The 21708-nt window shown below is 45.6% G+C and overlaps 1 protein-coding gene across 2 annotated transcripts in view; it reads right to left on the reverse strand.

Moving 5' to 3' along the window:
• CAMK1G (calcium/calmodulin dependent protein kinase IG) overlaps nt 1–21708 on the reverse strand; it is a 34217-nt gene that overhangs the window by 5323 nt on the left and 7186 nt on the right. For both annotated transcript variants that reach the window (XM_084611329.1, XM_084611330.1), the window contains exons 2-6: nt 18874–18991; nt 5820–5948; nt 4417–4491; nt 2624–2762; nt 1140–1263 (exon numbers count right to left, since the gene is read on the reverse strand). In XM_084611329.1, coding sequence (XP_084467455.1) covers nt 1140–1263; nt 2624–2762; nt 4417–4491; nt 5820–5948; nt 18874–18965 — 559 coding nt within the window. In that variant the 5' untranslated portion in view covers nt 18966–18991. The remainder of the gene's footprint in view (nt 1–1139; nt 1264–2623; nt 2763–4416; nt 4492–5819; nt 5949–18873; nt 18992–21708) is intronic.

Raw genomic sequence — 21708 nt, forward strand, 5'->3', positions numbered from 1 at the left:
AAAGCAAATCAAAGTTAGGCAATATAAACCATTTCAGGATAGCAAGTGACTGGACATCCAATAACTGGCTTCTCATCGACCTGATCTGTGAGGCTTTCAGACTGGAGAGGGAGTTAGTGACTTTTGTGTACAAACAAAGTTCTGTGCATTTGCCACCCACCGAATCCCAAGCAGCAGCGAGGTGACAGACTCAGATTTTAAGATTAGAAAGAACAGGATAATCTAATGTGACCTGCATAACAACGGTCACTCTAATGTGTGAATCAAGCCTAACCTCTGGTTGAGCTATAGACCCCTTCTTTTTAGAAAACCATTGTGTTGATTTATAGACTTGAAGTGATGGAGACTCCACCTCAAATCTATAAATGTAAATTCTCAATGGTTATTACCCTCACTGTTAAAAATTTGCACCTTAGTCTGAATTTGTCTAGCTTAAGCTTCCAACCTTTGGATCTCAGTTCCTGTGTGTTCCAAGGAGCCAGGTTCGCGGTTTGATCTTTTATACCTGGTTGTTCTTACACAGAACTTTATAGCCTCAAAATGCTGTCTGACATACATTAGCTCTACCACCCCTTGTGATGAGTCATATTAATTTGTTTATTTTGTGATTTTCAATATATGGGTTGGGGTCCAGAGCCTAGGATGGGCTCCCTACTGTTACATTTTACAGATGGGGAACATGTAAAGACAGACCGATTGCACTCTAGTCTTCTGCAAGTCAATTTGGAGATGGGTTAGAACCCTGGAGCTCTCAAGCCATTGGTCAAGCTGTCTCAGACATGTTCTGCTAACCAGACACAAGGGAATCCCCAAAAATATTACTTACAGGCCAAATCCTGAAATCCTTACTCAAGCAAAACTCCCATACATTTTTTTATAATTAAAAAAAATAAACTTCAAGATTTGGCTGTAATTTAAAAAGTGTATATTGCACACCTTGTCTTTTAAGTCTGAGATTTGCTGTCCTTAAAAACCATGTCCCCAGTTGGATTTTTGTGCCACCTACACAGTGTATTAGCATGTTACTAATATGCATAAGCATGTTATTTCTTTGCTTTCTTCTGGAAAGTGCCTGGGAGGCTTACGTAGGCCTGTGTCATGTAGGTCAGTGAGAAAGTCCATCCTTGCCCCTTGCTCACCAACATATCCTGGAGTCCCACAAGCGGTGGACATGATGCCATTCTGCTCCATTTTAGACAAGCCAAAGTCTGTGATCATGATTTTGGAGTTTTCTTCAGGAGTCAGGTAAAGCAGGTTTTCAGGCTGGTGGTAGGAAATGGTTAGAATTTAAATGCTGCACCAACAATCAAAGAGGGACAACTACAATTGACAAATGATAGGGTCATTTGTGCTTCTGTTCATGCACAAATAAAAATGGTGGCCAGAGATAATGGCAACTTTGCTCTAAAAACCACATCAGTAACATGGTGAATACATTCCTAGGTTCTCCCCACAATGCCTGTTGTCTGCTCTACCAACTGGTTTCCTCTTATAGGGTTTGTTTTAGGTAGGAAGGATGCTCTAGGGGGTAGGGCACTGGGCTAGGACTTGAGACCCAAGTTAATTTCCTAGACACAGCCTGTGCGACCCTGGGCAAGCCATTTCATCTACCCTGTGCTTCAATTCCCTTTCTGTAAGGGTGAGTAATGCTTCCCTATTGCACAGGGCTGTTGAAGATAAACCCATCAGTGAGAGCAAGGCATTCAGATACTGCAGAAATGAGCATCAGATAAGCACCCTTCTAGAACCTAAACTGTCAATTCCCTGGGACAGGGGTGGTCTTACTGCATGTAGGGCCCCTGGACTCTACCATAGTACAAATAGTTTTACTTCAATATTGGACCAGGTTTGACACTCAATCCAAAGGAGTTCTGTATTTTGCTGCTGATGCTGCAGCCTTATATGGGGAAAACCAGACAACCTTGACTGTTATTGTGAGCTGAAGTGACATTGTCTAAGGAATCTAGGCCAGAACAGGCCCATATCTATTCTCACCAGCAATGACTCCAGGTATGGACACCCTGTTATGTACCCATATGCTTGTAGACTTTGTTCCTATTGCTGGTGCCAGGGGACACTTGTATAAACAATGGATTATGCCACTGGCCTCTCTTTAGAGGCCCCTATGGCAAGAGAGCCATTGGAGTTAATTGGTTTGTAAACAGTTCACTTGCCACTTCACGAAGCTCTTTGACTTCTAGGCCAGCAGAACAAACAGTATGATGACTCACTAAAACCTCTAGAAAGTCACTGCACAGAATACAGAGTGAGGTTCCGATTCCAGGCAGTGGCTCTGTGGAATTCAGGAGCCAGGTTAACACTCACTGAGCACAACTTTATGGATAAGTGTGTTTGGTGCAACCTGCTACCGTTACCACCAAATGGAGTTGCCCCTGCACCTTACATAGGAGCCTTGTGTGCTTTTGGCAATGAAAGCATGAGGGTCAGTCTTGGGGGGGAGGGAGATGATCTACTGGGTGGTGATAGTGACATTAGCTTGATCTTAAAGCTGGTGAACATTAGCAGAATTTCACTGCATGCTAGTGAACTCTGCAGTGCTGCATTGCAGGCGTTGTTAATTTCACAGGGCAATGCTGTTTCCAAAGAGCCAGTGTCTACACACCTTTAAATCTCGATGAACTATTCCATTCTCATGGAGATATTTCACTGCTGCCAGGACCTGTTGGATCACTATACTCGCATCTTTCTCAGTATAAACTCCTCGTTCCAAAATTCGGTCAAACAACTCCCCGCCAGACACCCTGAGGGAAGATAGCGCACACCACCAGCTGAAGAGCATGGATATTAAAAACTAAAAGACAAGAGCAGGAAATTTTCCTTGATCTAGATATGGAAACTAGATCTTTATCTAGATCACACTCATCACTATGGTATCTGGGCTTTCCTTGCTCAAGTGCCAATGGATGCCTAAACACGGACAGGGTGTACGAGGCCCAAACTGGTTCAGTGGGGTTAATCCTACTCTGTGGGCCAAGGAGGCAACACCCCCTCAGCTCTGCTGGGCATGCTCCAGCTGGAACATGGATATAAAAGGGAGCAACTCAGCTCAGGTGGGACTGACCACCAAAGGGAAGGGACATGTGATGCAGGTTCTTGCAGAGGGACTGCCAGCACCTTAGGGCATGGAGGCCAGCCAGATTGTGATGACCCATGACCCCCAGACCTCTGACACCACAGGGGGAGGAGAGGCTGTTGGAATCCCAAGACAAGCCATGGAGGAACAAGTAGCAAGTGACTCAGAGAAACAGAGGGGAATTGGTCATAAAACCGGAGCTTAGCTTGGAGTGGTTTGGCAGAAGCCCTGCCGAACTGGTGGTGGGCAACACCGCCCCTGCCAGGGCCCTGGGTTGGGACCTGGTGGAGTAGGGAGGGCCCAGGTCTTCCTACCTTGGCTGCTGCCCACCCCTCCAACCAGCCTGGCTGCTAGGCTACACAGCCCTGACAGAGGGCAGCCCTATTGACTCTGGCCCTAAGATCATGCTGCTTGGACTAAGAGGGCAGCTATATGGACTTTGGCCATTAGGCCACACAGCCTGATGTAGGAGGACCACCTTGATGATCCCCAAACATTAAGTCATACTGCTTCAGGACTAGGAGTGGTCATTCAAACTCAGCTGTGGGGCCATAATGCCCCTTCACCCTTCCCCCAAAGGAGGATAGGGTGTACCAGCCCCATGACACATGCACATAGGAGGGTTTGGGGTTGTCCTGAAACCTATTGCCTTGATGCAACCAACTGGGCTCTTCAATCGGACACAAGCGTTTGAAATGCTCCATAAATAATTCACTAGTATAATTCCCATGGAGCCGATAAGTACAACTGGAAAATTTCTTAAATCCAAATTGCCTTAGGCTGCTACTGGTTATCTGAACCCCAGGGCTCGGAGGGGTTTCCCTTCTAACTTTCAGCCTTGTGTGCTGAGCTGTCCACCACATGACCTGATTTATGGAGTTAATCTGAGTAAAACAATCCTTGTTAGAGGAATCCACACTTAATCCAGTCACAGCAGGGACACCTTCAGCTGTTCCTTACAGCTAGCTGCTTTCTTTGCTGGTGACACATTTGCCCATTTTCCCTTTCACAGGCCCAGTACATAGCATAGCTTTAATTAGAAACTTGCCCTTTCCTGTCCTGCTAAACTGTGATGAGTTAGATCCTGATCTGAGTTTAGAAACATAATATAAAAGGTGGCCCATGCACAATGAAGAAATGTCAAGGGTAGTTGCATCTCAAACCCTGTTCACAGTTCATTGATGAACATGTCAGAGTGGATATTTTTTGTGCATTTGACTTTCAGATTTGAGTGCCTGAATCCTGCATGGGGATGCTGAAATGGACACTCAGCACCAGGAAAATGTTATGGTTGTTCCTATGCTGCATAGGAAGGTACTTACAGCTGCATGACTAGGTAAAAGTGGGTTGCACTTTCGTAAATGTCTTCCAGAGTCACAATGTTTTCATGCTTTATTCTGCAACCAGCAAAGACAAATTGGGGTTACAAACCTATTTGATGAGGATAATCATAGAAGTGTAGGACTGGAAGGGACCTAGATAGGTCATGTAGTTCAGTTCCCTGCACTCAAGGCAGGACTATGTCAAGAATGGTCTTATTACATTTGTCTAACCTGTCCTTAAAAAACCTCCAACAAAGATCCTGCAACCTCCCTAGGCAAATTGTTCCAGTGCTTAACTACACCCTGACAGTTAGGAAGTTTTTCCTAATGCCCAACCAAAACCTCCTTTGGTGCAATTTAAGCCCATTGGTTCTTGCCCTATCTTTAGAGGTTAACGAGAACAATTTTTCACCCTCCTCCTTGTAACAACTCTTGATGTACTTGAAAATTTAGGATGCATTGTCAAGCTGAAAGTCATGCACCTAATCTTCCTCTTGTTTCACACCAGTTTCTCTCTGGGCAAAATTCTACTAACTTCCAAAACAGGGACTCCTGATATATGCAGGAGTGAGAGGAGAATCAGGGCTTGTCTGCATGAACATTAATTTGTGGCAAGCTGGGGTGTGAATTGACCCTGCACTAGCCTGCTGAAGACTGTCCACATAGGACTGGATCAAAGTGCATTAACAAATGGTTAATGCATGTCAGCCTGGCAAGCTGGGGTGTGAATTGACCCTGCACTAGCCTGCTGAAGACTGTCCACATAGGACTGGATCAAAGTGCATTAACAAATGGTTAATGCATGTCAGCCTGGCAAGCTGGGGTGTGAATTGACCCTGCACTAGCCTGCTGAAGACTGTCCACATAGGACTGGATCAAAGTGCATTAACAAATGGTTAATGCATGTCAGCCAGGCCCATTTCAAAGAGGCCTCGGGCTCCTTTGTGGCTGATGCTTTCCTGCCCTGCAGTGTGTCGCCAATTACACCAGTTCAAAGTGGGTGTCAAACACTGTCAAAGCAAAATGGTAGCATTTTACACTCCTTTGGTGAGCAAAGGATAAGTCTCTATATTTTGTTATTTTTAGACTGTTAAATTTTCCTGTCACTCTTTATATTGTTTGGTTTTAGTTGGTTTCTTTTTCCAGTTCTACTGCAAAGCTGTTGGGCTTGGCAAGGGGCGTGTGTAAATAAAAACTTTACAAATATTCCCCTTTTCAGAGATTTTAAATAAATACCAAACATTGATCTTCCTTTCATCTTATTCTTCCCCCTTTAATGAGATGCAAATTTGTGCACCAGCAGCAACTGGCCCTTACACCTGGAGAGATTGAGGGTTTTGGTTCTAAAGTTGCAGGTCATGAAAAAGTAGTTGGCTCTGTTTCACATTTAAAATTATACTCACCTCTTCAGCACGGCTATTTCGTTCTCCAGGCTGCTGTCCTGGATGACAGGGGACTTCTTGATGCACTTTAGAGCAAAGAGCTTCCCGGTGGTTCTTTGCTTCACGAGGAAAACTTCCGAAAAAGCACCTCTGTGGAGAAAACACAGATGAAGGACGAAGGTGTTTCAATAGAGGGCATAGTTGTGAGTTGGAAGCAAATACATGTGGACAAGGAGCTGAAGTAAATAGCCGGCAAGTAATCTAATGATTAAAGCTTCCACTATAAGAGGATGGCATTTGTAATTAGCGTCCACATAGGATATTATTGTGCTGTATATATGGCTTCAAAATTCTATTAATTTCATGTTGCCCTTTGGAAATTTACAATTTAAGACTGCAAGGTGTCAGCAATATTTGGGAGACAAGAACCTCAGATGGATTAAAACCAAAGAAAATATTTGAATGAAGCTTGTTAACCAAGCCTGTAGAGTTTCACTTCAACTTTTAGTACTCAATTTATTTAATATGATGGATATAAAATGATCAGTACCTGTAGACACCTAATAAAGAATCTTTTCTGAAAGGGGCAGACAAAGGTGTGTCTAATAGTTAAAGTTAAAGCTGAAAAATATAGATCTGGATGTGAATGTCTAGCAGCGCAAATCTAGGGTGGGTTCTGATTCAGGATCATGGTTTGACCTAATGTCTAGAGAACCCACTTCAGTTCCAGAGTGTGAAGGTCCACAGTGTAGGGTCATTCTCGGAAAAGAAGGTAGTGACTAGGGAAAGGGCTAAATACACAGAACATCTAGCATGGAACCTTCCTGACAGATGGATAAAAGGAAGATAGATTAAATACACAATCGCAATAGCAACATTTAGGAGAACCCCACACCAGTAAAGACAATCAAGTAGCTACTTATGTAGATGCCAGCCCATGAGACCACTCCTGTAGTGTCAGATTTAGGATCCATCTCAGGAAAGGCAGCTGCCATATACCATTCGACAGCACAGGCGTTCAGTGATCAGTATCTGAACAGGAGGAAGGAGATAGGCAGGAAAATGCCATGCCCTTGGATCTCTCATAGCTTTGCACCATAATCTGTTGGGACACAGTCAGGATTTCCCCATGCTAAATGCTAGTGCAATCCCCGCTAGAAGAACATATTGGCAACTGTCTAATGAGGCACAGAACCAAAGATCGATCTCCTCGTTACCATTAAAGATCCCATGGCACTTTTTTGGCCAGGGCAGGGGGTATTCATGGAATCCCAGCCAAATTCTAATGTGAGTTGTTATATTCTGCCTCCTCAGCATCCTTCTGCTGTTTCAGAGAAGGCAGATACTCATTTTCCCAGCTCTGTGTCAGTGACATTTCAGAGCTGAACTGAATGACTGTGTCCTGCCCCAGAGGTGGCTGTATGTCTGTTAGGTGAGAGCTTTACTTTGCCTCTTGCTTGAAAAACAGTTTGGGTGCTTTGTGCATTAATCCAAGTTCTGCCAACCAAATGTGAAATATCTGGATAAACCAAGTTCACTACATAACATTTCCTTTTGGCATCTGATGGCTTCGGCCCTGGCTTCTCACACAACCAGCTTAGAACTGTATGCTCTGAATTAAAATGCAATGGATGAGTGTCCTACACATCCCTCATAGTAGAGTTCAACCCATTACAACGAAGGGTGAATATTTATAACATTGCCAAAGCCTACAATCTTGTTAAAGGTTTTTGCTTAGGCAGCTAAACATGTCAGGTGATGGTGCCATTGCACCAAGCTCGTCTCAAGTAATCCTCATCACCTGCACAGCTGATTAACTGACGGTGTTGACACCATTGCCAGTAGAGCGGGGAGCATTTAAGGGAGCTAGAGAAAAAAGGTAAGAGCAAAACGGTGTGAGAGGCAGCGTGATCCAGTAGCACTTGAGACCTGGGATCTGTTCCCAGCTCTTTGACCATGAGCAAGTCTCTTCCTCTGTCTGGAAGAATTTACAGTCTAAATACACAAGGCAGGGAGTGCCTGTTACCATGTGTTCATATAGCACCCAGCACAACGGGGTCAGGTTCTCAGTTGGGACCTATAGACGCTACTATAATGAATATAACTAGCAAGAACAGAAAGCATGCCACTCTCATATCCCCACTCAATAAAGCACCCAGCATATTGTGCAGATAGCCTGGCTAAGCACAGAGTGGTACCCATCTGGCATACAGCTGGTTGATTTTGTATTCAGTTGCTAGCCAGCGGCAGCAACTCATGGCACACACAAAAAAACACAAGACGAAAGCAGCTCCTGGCATGACTTGCCTGCAGTAGGGAGAAAGCAGATTCCCTGAGCCATGCTACTCACAGTCATGCCCATGTCCTTTTTGCCCTTCCCCACCGATGGGTGACTGCACTGGCTTAGCCTGGAGAGGTGCAGATCATAGAATAGTCAGCATCAGGGGGAGAGCCAACTGAGTTGGAGTAGAACCAGCCTGTGACTTTATTTGAGAAACAGAGTGAATCTTGAGATGCTTTGAGGTTCAAACATCATGGTCTCTCCTGCTATGGGTCCAGCAGGGTATGGAGGCAGAAAGCATAGATAGTGTGAGGGCCCAATTCTCAAATCAGACCATCCCTGATTTAAGCAACCTTGGTGCTCCCTGTATTTTGGGGCTGTGCAAGGGGCCTTTCATCAGGCCCTGGAACAGGGATGGTCCAAGAGAATTTCTAGTTAGTCTGGAAGCAGAAATCAGGGAACGTTTATGAAGCGGCCAGTCCCCAGCAAGTCTAGGGAGTTAAAAGTTAAGGATACAACCTTTGTAGAGTTTCACACTGAATCAGAGGATTAACTGGCACTAAGGTGTGAGCATCTTACACTGAAGATAGTCCTCTCAGATCTTAGTGAGCTGTGGGGGTGGGAGGGGTGGGTGGGAGGAAGGGGACCTTCTCTTGATATCGTAACCATCACAATGCTGTTCAGTTTGTGCTCCCTGGACATCCCTTCCAGAAGGCAGCAGTCTGGGTGCAGAAAACTCCCCAAAGCCACATGCCCAATCCAGACTGGCATCAAAAAGAAGGTTTCCAAGGGAAAGACAGTTCACTCTCGAGACCAAATTCAGCATTGATGCCAGCAGGTCAGAGCCCATTGACTTCAATTGGTGCTGTGCCCAGGGTCAGTTTGGTGTCCTGTTCTCTCTCTCCCCCCACCCCACCATCTCTTTCTGTGGCTCTATAGAACAAATCACTATTTCCTCCACCTTGTCTTGCCCTCATCTCCCTGTGTTCCTGATTCCCAATCTTTAATTCCCTGAACACCCTCATAGGCATAAGGCCACTTAAATGGCTTAAGCCACTTTGGTTTTCCATTGCACTTGGAATCCTTGGAACTTCCTCCTAGGATACTGGTGCCTCCATTTATTTCAGGTTTTTTACCGAGATTGCCATTTTACTCAACCCTCCACAGTGTTAATTAATGCTGCCCTGCTGAAACACCCACTGGCAGGTGGCACCACCCCTCATTTTGAACACCACCTTGGTAGGAAACGAACCACCTACAGATCAGATGCTAGAGCATCTGTTCCACATTTCATTCCTAAACAAATATTTATGCCCCCATATTAAAAATTCATGGATCAACAAATTGGCTAGAAGGGAACAAAGCTTCCCTTGAGCCTCACTCCCCTATAGGACAGTGCTGCTGGATAATTTAACTCAGTGGCTCTTGTCATAAATATAAAGGGAAGGGTAAACCCCTTTGAAATCCCTCCTGGCCAGGGGAAAGCTCCTCTCACCTGTAAAGGGTTAAGAAGCTAAAGGTAACCTCGCTGGCACCTGACCAAAATGACCAATGAGGAGACAAGATACTTTCAAAAGCTGGGAGGAGGGAGAGGAACAAAGGGTCTGGCTGTAGTCGTCTTGGCCAGGGACAGAACAGGAATGGAGTCTTAGAACTTTTAGTAAGTAATCTAGCTAGGTATGTGTTAGATTATGATTTCTTTAAATGGCTGAGAAAAGAATTGTGCTGAATAGAATAACTATTTCTGACTGTGTATCTTTTTTGTAACTTACGGTTTTGCCTAGAGGGGTTCTCTATGTTTTTGAATCTAATTACCCTGTAAGATATCTACCATCCTGATTTTACAGGGGGGATTTCTTTATTTCTATTTACTTCTATTTTTTATTAAAAGTCTTCTTGTAAAACACTGAATGCTTTTTCATTGTTCTCAGATCCAAGGGTTTGGGTCTGTGGTCACCTATGCAAATTGGTGAGGCTTTTTATCCAACATTTCCCAGGAAAGGGGGGGTGCAAGTGTTGGGAGGATTGTTCATTGTTCTTAAGATCCAAGGGTCTGGATCTGTAGTCGCCTAAGCAAATTGGTGAGGCTTTTTACCAAACCTTGTCCAGGAAGTGGGGTGCAAGGTTTTGGGAAGTATTTTGGGGGGAAGGACGCGTCCAAACAGCTCTTCCCCAGTAACCAGTATTAGTTTGGTGGTGGTAGCGGCCATTCCAAGGATAACGGGGGTAATATTTTGTACCTTGGGGAAGTTTTGACCTAAGCTGGTAAAGATAAGCTTAGGAGGTTTTTCATGCAGGTCCCCACATCTGTACCCTAGAGTTCAGAGTGGGGGAGGAACCTTGACAGCTCTCAACCTTTCCAGACTACTTTACCCAGTTCAGGAGTCCAATTTGTCTTGCATACCCCTAACTTTCACTTCAACTACCTGCTTACCAAAAAAAAATCCAGACAAAATACAGCAGATTACTGAAAAATTTGATGATTTCCTCGATTTTTGCCATATAATTATAAAATAAATCAATTGGAATATAAATACCATACTTACAGTTCAGTGTATAAGCAAGTCACTATTTATAGGACATTTTAGTTTGTACGATTTCACTAGTGCTTTTTATGCAGCCTGTTGTAAAACTAGGCAAATCTAGGTGATTTGATGCACCCCCCTTGTCACAGGGCCAGTACACCCCATCACCCAGAGGGGTGGGGTGAGGCAGGGCAAGGGCATGGTAACCCACAGTTAGGTCAATATGGCTGCATTCAGCCCCAGGGACGCATGACCCAGAGGCCACAGGGCTCCCCTCAGCAGCAGGGAAGCGCAACCCAGTGCCCCTGTGAGAGGAGTTCGGTGAGCTGTCCCACAAGGGGGGAAGCCAGGTAGGGGGACCCAGGCTCTCCTTGCTCCACTGGATTCAAGCCCAGAGCCCTGGTAGCGGCAATGGGGTTCACCACAAAATCAGCAGAGAAGCCACCCACAATACCCCAACTGCTACAGGGACACTGGCTCATCCCTCCCTGGGCTGCTTCCTACCATGACTCCTGTAGTTTGAGTCAGGGTGTCATCAGGGTCTCAGGGCACCTCGGGAGGCAACTGCAATCTCCATAGGGCATCCGCAGGTGCCTGAGCAGCTCCTGCTCCCTCAGTCCAGGTTCCTGGCTGCTCCTCAGCTGGAGCCAGCAAGATGCATCCATCCTCCCCAGCAGGCAGCCCAGACTGACCTAGGCTGTTCCCTTTTATACTGCAGCAGCAGTTGGATCATGCCCAGCAAGGTTCAGGGGGTGTAGCTTCTGCTGCTAAGAGTGCTGCCTTAATCCCTTCCACTCCAGTGCTGAGCCAGTACACACCTGGAAGACCTTTGCATACCCACACGTACTCTTGGTTGAGAACCACTGATTTAACTCATTTCTGGGGCTGACCATGGCCATGTGTGCAGTTCACAGCATCAGCTTAACTCTGGAGACAATGCCGAATTTCATGGAAGCTCAACTGCAGGTTCCTAGGTCACAGGAAAACTTCATCTTATAGAATTCCCTGCTCTGAAAAGCAGTTCAATTCGCACTCCACCGCCTTAAAGTTTTACCAACTTTGTACACACAAGAGAACTAGTCAAGCTGTTAACTTCCAAAGATGTAACATCCAGCATGGAACAGGTCAGTGGTAAAGTAGATGGAATATGATGGGGAGAGGAGAGAAAAAAGGAAGTTTCCAAGCAACTAAAATAAAAATTAGAATCATACATATTTGAGGTCTGCTTAGAAGCCTGTATCGTGAATGGAAAATGCATCTAAGTGCTTCTGAGCTCTGGGAAATTTCCATTCAAAATCCTAATTCAAGAAAACCCTTCTGTTGTTATTGTATTATAGCATCAAAGGCTTCCAGTCAAGGAATCAGGGCTGTACTGCACTGGGCTGTCTTTTAAAGACGTGCTTGTACGGTGCCTGTGCCTCAGAGAATGTACAAACCAGGCTACGGCGGGCGGACAAGACAACCTAATGTGACAGGAAGGACAAGGGAAGGGGTAAAACCGCTTCTTTTCTGCTCACTGAGGATTAATCATGAGCACTGGCCACATCAATTCTTAGTAGAACTAGAGTTTGGATCTGAGCTTTTCCCATTAATCAGCAAGGGGGCTCAAATCCAGGTTGTTGTTTAGAATCAGGGGCAGCCACAACACTTGGATCGGGGCCTGTTGCTGGGGCCAGGTTCCGCGGTTAGTTCCAGGGGATTTTCAGGGGAACCAGGCCCTCAGATTTTAAACCGTTACAGTGCGAATGATAAACTGCACTTATTTATTGTAGTATTCCCAGAGAGCAGCCTGAGGGACCTTAATGAAGTAAGGGAACGTGCCCTTCTCACCAGAGCTGCTTTGCATTCATTGCAGCCCTTCTCATCCCTCCTAACATTGCCCTGTAGTAACATGGTAGTGTCTGCAGACTGGAGCATAAACCAAGCAAATATTCTCTGTGTCTGGGTCATTCTCCTCGTTAAGCATGTGGTAAAACTGAGCAGTGGGCTTCCTTATTCTCTCTGCATCCCGCCTGGGCTGTTTGCAGGCTGTCTATGGCTACAGACATGTCATTTCGCCACCTCTCCTGATCTCCCCCTCCCCCCATCTCACCCCACCTTATCTCCCCCCAGTGTATGATTCCAGAAGATTTGTTTGTTCAGGGTAGCAGCAGATGGATGGTTAATGCAGAGATGGAATTATTTGCTGGTTCTGTTTACACTGCACAGTGGAATGAAGCCAGAGTCTGGGGACCTGAGCTACATATTTGCTGTTTACGTTCTGCCAGGGCCCTCCCTCCTCTTCACCCAGGGCATTGAAAGGACAGAGGGATCAGAGGGAGAAGGAGGATATGTGGGGAATCCTGTAATATTGCAATGCAGGGCTGAGTTGGGGGACTGGGGTGCATGCTCCCTGCAGTGATACATTGTAGGAATGAGCTGGAAAGCAGAGGACAGGTGAAAAACAGGAATCGAGTAATGCAGCTACACAGCTCTGAGCCCAGAAAGGAGACAGGAAAATAGGGGAGCACCCAAGACTAATTTAGGATATTCTAGAAATCTCCAGAGAGTCTGTTTTCCTGACTTTCAGATACCCAAAAGGGACTGACGGCACTGTGTACAGAAGATAGTGCAGACAGGACCAAATTGCTTTTAGTATCATTTCCGAAGCCATGGATGAGCCTCTGAGAGTGCAAGGCATCTCACCTGTGGCTGACTGAGAATGTGGATGTCAGCGTGAGCAAACTTAAGTGGCAGATTTGTAAATTTAAGAGAAAGTGACTAAACAGTTATGTCATTATAGCTGCTTGTGTCCCAAACAACCCATTACTCACAGAGCCAGTCCAGCTTTGGAGGGATAATTGGGGAGTGAGGCAACCTCCTAACTGGACTGGAGGTAAGGGAAGGGCCACTCACTGTGCAATGTTGGAGTCTGAGACATTGAGAGAGAATTAAATAGGATGCAGCATGGGAAGGAGAAATCTTTTGCTCACTCAACCTTGTAATCATAATCAAGCAACTGATGCTGAAGCCAGGCAGGCTCAGGGGCCTTTGGAAAACAAAGTGCTTTTGTTTGTCAAATAGAATGAAAGAATGACAAGGGGGATGCTTAGGAAAAGAGATCCTATTTTCTCAGTGTAATTCAGCAGCTTGTGGTGGCTTTTCTGAAGTGTGAGCAAGATGAAACAATTTTCATCAAAGCAATTTAAGTTTCCATGCACCTCACTGGGTATTTAACCAATTCCTTATGGAGATGGGCAAGTGGTGTCACCCCCATTTTAAAGATGCAGGAACCAAGGCACAGAGAGGTGAAGCAACTTGCCCAGAATCATGCAAAGAGTCAGAAGCAGAATCAAGAAAGGAACCCAGATTTTCTGATTCCTGCTCCCGAACAATGGGCCATTCTGCTTCTCCAAATGTAAAGCCCATGCTTAAAGGCAGTGTAGACTCTAACCATATTCATGGCTGGGGCTCTAGGACAGGGGTTCTCAACCTCTCCTGATTACTGTACCCCTTTCAGGACTCTGATTTGTCTTGTGTACCCCAAGTTTCACCTCACTTAAAAACAACTTGCTTACAAAATCAGACATAAAAATACAGAAGTGTCACAGCACACTGTTACTGACAAATGGTTTACGGTCTCATTTTTACCATAGAATTATCATATAAATCAATTGGAATATAAATATTTGTAACACTGGGCCAGAGAGGTTTAAGCAACTAGCAGGCTAAACGACCCAAATCCAACCTTAAAGGACATCATAAAATAGTATCTGAATGGTAATTAGGGACATTCCTTATAAATACCTAACAAAGCCATGTTAGACAGACTAGAGCGTTGCAATGCAAATATGTATTGTTAGAGAATTGGAAGAAGACAGTGATTGCATTGGTCCGTGTTTACTTATATCTTAGATGTTAACCATGTAACCAAACAGTTCCTGTCTGTTACTATATTCTATTGATTCAGAGCTCAAAAGCTAATATTAACATTTAGATGAAACTTGGGTGTGATAATATCATTGTCTATATTTCTCTCTGAAGTTTGTAGTAAACTATCTGTGAACTGTGTAATGGATAATAACTTTATGTTATTGAATGCAACTAATTACCTGTGTATACATAGGAAATAGGAGGTTTTACTTCAAAGCCACACTGCTTCACCGAAGGAATATCTGCTATCAAGAATATCTGCTATCGGAATGCATCCGATGAAGTGAGCTGTAGCTCACGAAAGCTTATGCTCAAATAAATTTGTTAGTCTCTAAGGTGCCACAAGTCCTCCTTTTCTTTTTGCTACCAAGAGGCTAGCGAATCTGTAAAAGAACTCTAGAGCTCCAATCCTGTACCTCAGACCTGCTTAGGCTTTGTCAGAGGAAGCCTGAGTCACAAGACTGAGGTCTCCAGCTCCCGTTTGGATCACCCTGATATTGGATACTGGCTGCCTACTTGGACTGTAACTATGGCACTGATTCTGAAAGAACGTTTTGCAACTCAGCAGCTCACCATCTCTACGATGAAACTGACACCCCCCGCCCCCGGATCCTGGTCACATTCTTGTAGTTATATTTCAGTGTGATACCTATGCCTGTTGTTCACTTGTGAGCCTTGTCTGAAGCCCAAGCCCCGCTGCCCAGGACTGAAGCATGTAACAGCTTTGCGTGGCCACTTGTGGCATGGGGCCCCAGACAATTGCTCTCTTGCCACCCCTAATACCAGCCCTGCACTTGCAACCCCCCTAAACCTGTCCCATGACCCGCCCTGGGGGCTCTTTTGCCCCCCGCAGCCGGCTACCCGCCCAGGCAGTGGGAGATCCCAATTCCAATCCCCCCTCTGTGAGAGGGTTGGAACAGGGCTCTCCCACCTCCCAGGGACCGCCTCCCCACCCCCACCCGCCCGCTCGTCCCCTCTAGAGGTGAGAGACCTGTGTCTGAGACCCCTTCTTTTCCCAGGAAGACAAGGGCTCCCGCGAAGAAGAGGGGACCTAAACAGGAGTCTGCCACCTCCCCGGTCACCTGGGAGATGGGATTTCCCCATTCAAACCCCTTCTAAAGGGGCAGAGAAAGGATTTGAACCAGGAAATCCAAGGATCTCCCACTGCCTAAGCAGGCACCCAACTGCTGGACTAGAGAGTGATCCTAGCCCTTCACCTGCCCCAATTCATAGTTAAGTAAAGGGGAACAGCGCCAACAGGCAAGAATGATAGAGCTCCCTCTTTAAATGAGGGACCTTTGCTGCTACAGCAGGGACTTGAACCAAGCAGGCCAACATCCCAGGTAAATGCTGTAACCAACACACCACAGACAGCTTCTTAGACTGGAACCTTGCTTTGGCCCAATTAACAGATAATTAAAGTGGAACAGCATCAACAAGAAAGCTTCATGGTTGTCACTGTTCAGATTGCTTCTCATACAGCCCAGGGAAGAATTGAACTAGGGTTGCTAATCCTTGCAGGGTGTTTACCCTACCCACTATGCTACAGAGGGCTTCTAGGACTTAACTCTTGCTTTGCCCTCAATTAATAGTTAATTAAAGTGGAAGCGCTTCAACATGAAAGGCAGATTGCATTCCCTGTTCAAAGCCTTTTGTCCTAGCAGCCAGGAGACTTGAATCAGGGTATCTAACATCCTGGGTGAGTACCCTAGCCACCACCCTATAGAGGGCTTTCTACATTCAACTCTTGCTTTGGCCCAATTAACAGATAATTAAAGTGGAACATCTTCATCATGCAAGTCCTCAGAGTTGTCACTGTTGAGATCCCTTCTCATGAGGCCCAGGAAAGAATTGAATCAAGGTTTCTAATCACCTGAAAGAGTACTTTTGCCACTGGACTATAGAGCAGGGGGTCTCAACCTTTCCAGACTACTGTACCCCGTTCAGGAGTCTGATCTGTCTTGCATACTCCAAGTCTCACCTCACTTAAAAACTATTTGCTGACAAAATCAGACATAAAAATACAAGAGTCACAGCACACTACTACTGAAAAATTGCTGACTTTCTCATTTTTACCATAGAATTATAAAATACATTGATTGGCGTATAAATGTTGTACTTATATTTCAGTGTGATACTTGAGCCTGTTTTTCATTTGTGAGCCTTGTTTCAGCCCTGGGTCACAGGGGGCTTCGGACATGTAACTTAGGTTTGCGTGGCCTCCTAATGGTAGGGGGCCTGAGACCTGGGACAATTGCCCTCCTCACCACCCCTGAATGCCAGCCCTGCACTTGCAACCCCCCTAAACCTGTCCTGTGACTCCCATGGGAGCTGCAACCCCCAGGTTGAGAAACACTGATCTAGATGAGTTGATGTGCTTCCTGGAAGACCTCTGAGTACCCCCAAGGGTACATGTACCCCTGGTTGAGCACCACTGCTCTAGGACATCACCACCACCACTCTATTCATAGTCCAAGGAAATTGGTAAAACCCTATGGAGACAACAGGCACATATAAACTGCCTCCTTACATTTGCACAGCAAGGCGATGCCAGGAGTACACCCCAGGTGTCTTGTCTCCCATTCCCTTGCTCTAACTATTGGATAACAATCCCCTCTCAAGGCCAGGAACAGAACCCAAGTGTCCTGACTTCCAGTCTCCTGTTCTAAGCCTTAGAAACACTACCTCTCGCTAGCAGACAGAGTCGTGAATGAAGCGTGCACTCTTGTGTGCATCTAGAGGAAAGGTCCAGAATGATCAACACAGCTAACTCAGCAGGCTTCAAACTCTTCAATGGCTGATACAATGCCAAGATGCTGCAGTTCACAGGTTATTATAGCATGTTGGCCTTAAAGGAGCACAGGCATACAAAACAGAAGTGTGCAGAAAGAAGGTGTCACCCAGCACCACGTGGAAATGTGCAGGCAGGATTTTGTACAGATAATTTCCTAGCGCTAGCTGAGGCTGAGTTGCCATGCCTGCAGGCAGCTTCCATGTTACCTTTCACTCAGATGGAGCGGAGAGCTGGGAAGTGACACTTGTGCATTTGAGGCACTTTTGGAGGCACATTCCTGAGGAAGCTGCTCCAAGGAGACATAAACCACACGCTGCCTGAACCCCGGAGCCCTGGATACACTGGGGTTTGCACCAGTGCTAGAGCAGTGGGGGTTTTTTTCAAGAGGAAAGCTTCGTGCAGATACAGCCATTCAGTAACTGGCTTGGGCACCTGCTTTTTTCCTTACATGCAATTGGAAATGGGATTGCTCTTTGCAATGCAGGTACTGACTGCAGAGATACTGAACTATGAGTACTCTGATCTGTGCATCTCAAGTACAGTCTGCACTGAAATCCATGTGCCATGCAGAAGCACAACAGATCTAAGTATGTTTAGCTAAGAAAGGCATCCGTTTTCTTACTGCAGATTAGGACCAAGGTTTCAACATGGTTCCAAGCAAGGCTCCATGTTTACATGAGCATACTGGATTGACATCTTACTCCTGTGTGAAAATGTGAAAATGTGGGGGTAGCTGGAAACGTAAAGGCTGTCTTTCAGAATTTGATCCTTATGGGCGAGAAGGTGCTGGCAGCAAGAGAGCTCTGTGTGTGACCCGGTGTGGAGGCAGGAGATCTCACACACACAACAAAGACAATAGTCCCCTAGCAATATAATCAAATAACTATAAATAAAGATTCTTGCACTGCACATCTCCAGCACCTTTCATCAAAGTAGTTCAAAACATTTTACAAACATCAATTAATGAAAACATCATGAAATGCTTCGGGGTTGTACAACTGCCAGTGATTTTTTTGCCCTATTACCAAATGTTCTCACCCAGAATCAAGAGGGCACAACCTCCCTCCATCTCTCAGGAAAACAGGCAGAGAGATTAAGGGACTCATTCTACACCAGAGAGGTCATTCCTGTCAAGGCTGGGATTAGAATTCAGGACTTCCTGACTCTCAGACCTGTCCTCAGCTTTGGATGGCTCTCACGTGGTCACATGACTACACTATGGTCATAAGACTATAAACTGGCACATATAGAAATTAATGGGAGATGGAGAGACAGTGAAGCCTTGGAAAGGGAGAAGGAATCTCTCTGAGAGGCAGTTGAGAGGCAGGGATAAATAAATTTAAAACGTTTGGAGGAAATTGCCACACCCATCCTATTTCCCAAAGATTGTCCGAACCTTCCATTACTAAATAAACAGTTTTATTCTTCACTTTGTTTGAAGTGCATTTCTTTCTTCCTTAAGTAACATGTGCTTTAGTCCTTCTACCACATGTTCTAGCTAGTAAAAGCCTTGCTTCCAATTTTGGGGAGGCCAGAGATTAGCCATCATACTCAGGTACTTACGATCCTAGTGCCTCCATGAAGATAAATGTTTTTCGGATGTTGTTGGTCGGTTTCTTCCAGGAACAGGTGTCATCCACTTCCTTGTGGCCCATTTTCTCCAGAGCTGAAGCGGGGAATTCTGCCAGAGAGAGGGGAAGACCACTGGGTGAGTGGTCAGGTACACACAGTATCAAGAGCAGGAGCTAGTGGTGTGTAAAACTTTAAACCTCTGCATAGTATCCTGCAACGTACCCATTTGCATGGATTCTCCTTTGGAGGTTTTTGAACATTTCCTTTTGGTTCTGTCAAAGCCAAGATGCAAGGAAGACATTTTGCACCCACAAAATAAACTGTTGGTGCAAATCATGTGACTACCAGGTAGAATGATGAAAGAATTTTACCCACGATTGCCAGTACAAAAATGCAAGTGTAAATTGTATACTTTTAAAAGAAAAATTGTTTTTCTGAGAATTTGACACACAAATAATCACTCTCCTCGAAAACTGCCAGTGCACTCCACTCACAGCCACTAACAAAATGAGACTTCAAATTCTATTGGATCTTACATATCAAATTGCATCAGATTCCCAATATGCATTACCTACATACCACACACTCTCAAAGAAACTGCGGAACCACCTGATCAACATCCTCTACAGCAAACAGGGAAAGATTAAGAATGAGCTCTCAAAACTGGATACTCTCATAAAAAGCAACCTTCCACACAAACTTCCTCGTGGCTGGACTTTACAAAAACTAGACAAAGACAAGCCATTTACAACACACACTTTGCTTCTCTACAAAAGAAAACGGACACTAAACTATCTAAACTACTACATGCCACAAGGGGCCATGACAGTGGTTCCCTTAACCCACCCAGAAATATTGTTAATCTATCCAACTATACTCTTAGCCCAGCAGAAGAATCTGTCCTATCTCGGGGCCTCTCCTTCTGCCCCTCCACCCCCAAGAACACGATACAGTTCTGTGGTGACCTAGAATCCTATTTTCGACATCTCCGAGTCAAGGAATATTTCCAACACACCTCTGAACAACATACTAACCCACAGAGACCTTCCTACCAACACTACAAAAAGAAGGATTCTGGGTGGACTCCTCCTGAAAGTCGAAACAACAGACTGGACTTCTACATAGAGTGCTTCCGCCGACGTGCACGGGCTGAAATTGTGGAAAAGCAGCATCACTTGCCCCACAACCTCAGCTGTGCGGAACACAATGCCATCCACAGCCTCAGAAACAACTCTGACATCATAATCAAAAAGGCTGACAAAGGAGGTGCTGTCGTCATCATGAATAGGTCGGAATATGAACAAGAGGCTCCTAGGCAGCTCTCCAACACCACTTTCTACAAGCCATTACCCTCTGATCCCACTGAGGGTTACCAAAAGAAACTACACCATTTTCTCAAGAAACTCCCTGAAAAAGCACAAGAACAAATCCGCACAGACACACCCCTGGAACCCTGACCAGGGGTCTTCTATCTGCTACCCAGGATCCATAAACCTGGAAATCCTGGACACCCCATCATCTCAGGCATTGGCACCCTGACAGCAGGATTGTCTGGCTATGTAGACTCCCTCCTCAGGCCCTACGCTACCAGCACTCCCAGCTATCTTCGAGACACCACTGACTTCCTAAGGAAACTTCAATCCATCAGTGATCTTCCTGAAAACACCATCCTGGCCACTATGGATGTAGAAGCCCTCTACACCAACAGTCCACACAAAGATGGACTACAAGCCGTCAGGAACAGTATACCCGATAGTGTCATGGCAAACCTGGTGGCTGAACTTTGTGACTTTGTCCTCACCCATAACTATTTTACATTTGGGGACAATGTATACCTTCAAATCAGCGGCACTGCTATGGGTACCCGCATGGCCCCACAGTATGCCAACGTTTTTATGGCGGACTTAGAACAACGCTTCCTCAGCTCTCGTCCCATAATGCCCCTATTCTACTTGTGCTACATTGATGACATCTTCATCATCTGGACCCATGGAAAAGAAGCCCTTGAGGAATTCCACCATGATTTCAACAATTTCCATCCCACCACCAACCTCAGCCTGGACCAGTCCACACAAGAGATCCACTTCCTGGACACTACGGTGCTAATAAGCGATGGTCACATAAACACCACCCTATACCGGAAACCTACTGACCACTATGCCTACCTACATGCCTCCAGCTTTCATCCAGACCACACCGCACGATCCATCGTCTACAGCCAAGCTCTACGATACAACCGCATTTGCTCCAACCCCTCAGACAGAGACAAACACCTACAAGATCTCTATCAAGCATTCTTACAACTACAATACCCACCTGCTGAAGTGAAGAAACAGACCGACAGAGCCAGAAGAGTACCCAGAAGTTACCTACTACAGGACAGGCCCAACAAAGAAAATAAACAGAACGCCACTAGCCATCACCTTCAGCCCCCAAAACTAAGACCTCTCCAACGCATCATCAAGGATCTACAACCTATCCTGAAGGATGACCCATCACTTTCACAGATCTTGGGAGACAGGCCAGTCCTTGCTTACAGACAGCCCCCCAACCTGAAGCAAATACTCACCAGCAACCACACACCACACAACAGAACCACTAACCCAGGAACCTATCCTTGCAACAAAGCCCGTTGCCAACTGTGTCCACAAATCTATTCGGGGGACACCATCATAGGGCCTAATCACATCAGCCACACTATCAGAGGCTCGTTCACCTGCACATCTACCAATGTGATATATACCATCATGTGCCAGCAATGCCCCTCTGCCATGTACATTGGCCAAACTGGACAATCTCGATGTAAAAGAATAAATGGACACAAAT

Source organism: Lepidochelys olivacea (assembly GCF_965140295.1).
Source record: "Lepidochelys olivacea isolate rLepOli2 genome assembly, chromosome: 21".
NCBI classification, from domain to species: Eukaryota; Metazoa; Chordata; order Testudines; family Cheloniidae; genus Lepidochelys; species Lepidochelys olivacea.